This window comes from Sinocyclocheilus rhinocerous, unplaced genomic scaffold (assembly GCF_001515625.1).
Source record: "Sinocyclocheilus rhinocerous isolate Xijiao unplaced genomic scaffold, SAMN03320098_v1.1 scaffold789, whole genome shotgun sequence".
Taxonomy (NCBI): Eukaryota; Metazoa; Chordata; class Actinopteri; order Cypriniformes; family Cyprinidae; genus Sinocyclocheilus; species Sinocyclocheilus rhinocerous.
The window spans coordinates 1147146-1148989 of NW_015667306.1; the positions used below are offsets into that span (position 1 = coordinate 1147146).

General features: G+C 39.4%; 1 protein-coding gene across 4 annotated transcripts in view; it reads left to right on the forward strand.

The window, feature by feature from the left end:
- The window catches only part of LOC107733769 (RING finger protein 145-like), a 12163-nt gene that overhangs the window by 2163 nt on the left and 8156 nt on the right, over positions 1 to 1844 (forward strand). Inside the window, exons 1-4 of one of the 4 annotated variants that reach the window (XM_016545557.1) lie at positions 106 to 289; positions 670 to 1000; positions 1089 to 1197; positions 1305 to 1396. The exons of 2 other annotated variants lie outside the window; for them this stretch is intronic. In XM_016545557.1, coding sequence (XP_016401043.1) covers positions 832 to 1000; positions 1089 to 1197; positions 1305 to 1396 — 370 coding nt within the window. In that variant the 5' untranslated portion in view covers positions 106 to 289; positions 670 to 831. Of the gene's footprint in view, positions 1 to 105; positions 290 to 669; positions 1001 to 1088; positions 1198 to 1304; positions 1397 to 1844 lie in introns of those variants that run through there. One more of the 4 variants, XM_016545559.1, reaches the window with a different exon arrangement.

Genomic DNA, 1844 nt, shown 5'->3' on the forward strand with positions numbered 1-1844 from the left:
TGCCAACCGCCATTGAACACAAAAGAAGAAGAAGAAGTCTCTGGAAGGCGGCAGTACTTGAAACAGTAGTAGGCGCTATTGTAGTTTGCGATCCGCTAGTCAAAACACTAAAGAAGAAGACGGAGAAGACGGGAAGTCTGTTGTAGTTGACGGTAGTTTTTTAAACAGTTTGCGGTCATGCCAGGTGTGGAAATGGTATGTTTCTCGAGGATGAATTGTGCTTAGGCGCTTTTGTTTTGAGACGAATAACCCGCGAGGTGCTATGATGCTACAAACACACACACTGGAGGTGGGATGCAACCGTCTTTAAAAATACATTGAGATGAAAAAAAGCGACTGTTGGTGTTATTTTCCCATCAAGTACCATTAAATTACACTATATATTAAGATAGTTTACTTGTATTAACTGGTTAATGGTGGTCTTGCAGCCCGCTACGCTGGTCTAGATGGTCTCCCAGTCTGTCTTCAACCGAAAAGTTCCCAAAACCCATTTTAAACCATTCCGAGCAGGCCGTGAGACCATCTTAAGACTGGTTTAAGATGTCTTAGTTGCAGAATTAAGCATTAAGTCTTTTTGACAAATGTCAGGAAACAACCCGCAAAGACTGCTGTGTCTTGCGAGCAATCAGAAACGCATCTTAATGTCTGTCATTGTTTCTCTTCCCACAGTTTTCACATTGGATCTACTGATTAGCCACACCGAGCAATGTCCTTTACATGTTCAAGAGGACCGCCAAACAGGAGCAGAATTCAAGAGCATGATCTTAAGACAAATGTCATGATGTGACAGCCTTCCTGCATGGTACTGGTGCTTATTTTGTCCGTGTTAAGATGCCCCGACTAGAGGAGGTAGCTAATGTTGTCCTCAGGGTGCCCAGTATCTTGGTGTTGGACATGCTGTATAAATGTGACATTGACAGCTTCACGGATCATCTGAAAGCGAGGACAGAAGACATGCTCTTCAAGTACAAATATGTCATCTGGAACATGTATTACTTGGGTAAATATTATGTGATCATCATGAGTAATTATATTGTAATGTTGGCTAACTATGTAATATGTGACATTGTTGTTGGTGTGTCCTGCAGGTCACATAGTGAGCGCCATGGTGCTGCTGTTGCCTCTTGGGCATATTATCCAGCTGTACCTGCATGTTCTCTGTGCCCTGCTACTTTACATGGGTCATCAGATTGTCAGGTGAAAATAACAATGTTATTTGGGTTATTGCAGTTTTTTTTAATTTTTTTAAATATGTGTTATCGGATTGTTTGTAGGTTTTTCAAAGGGTTTTGTTGTGTTAACAGAGATTATGTAAGAGATGAAGCTCAGTACGGGTATGATGGTGCGCTCTTTCTGGATTCTCCGGCATTGAACCGTTTCGTGACTGCGCTCACCAGTAAGTTACAAGTTTCACAACCCTTATAGTGATGCCAGAAGTACTTAGACCTTTAAGGTATTAAGCTTTTGGCAAACATATAGCTTACTAGGTTTTTTGCTAAACATATTCCACAAAGTCTGACAATAAAGACTTCCTGTTTTTGTCTTCATTTTAAACAGGATCACTATTGTTTTGTATGAAGCCTTGAAAACTAACGAACTTAATCTTGTGAAATGTTTTATTTCGTTTAAGTGTTTTGTGCTATATGTAATATTTAATAAATGCCCCTGATTTCTACATATCAGTAGTGTTCTGAAATGAGGAGGCAAAGTCCTCAAAGTTTTTTTTTTTTTAATCAAATTAAAATTTATGTCCCAGTTACATTTTCTTGGTTAAACATTTCTTACACTATCAGAAAAAAAAATTGTCTCCTCTCACGTGACTTTCCCCCATTCAGTCTCAGTTC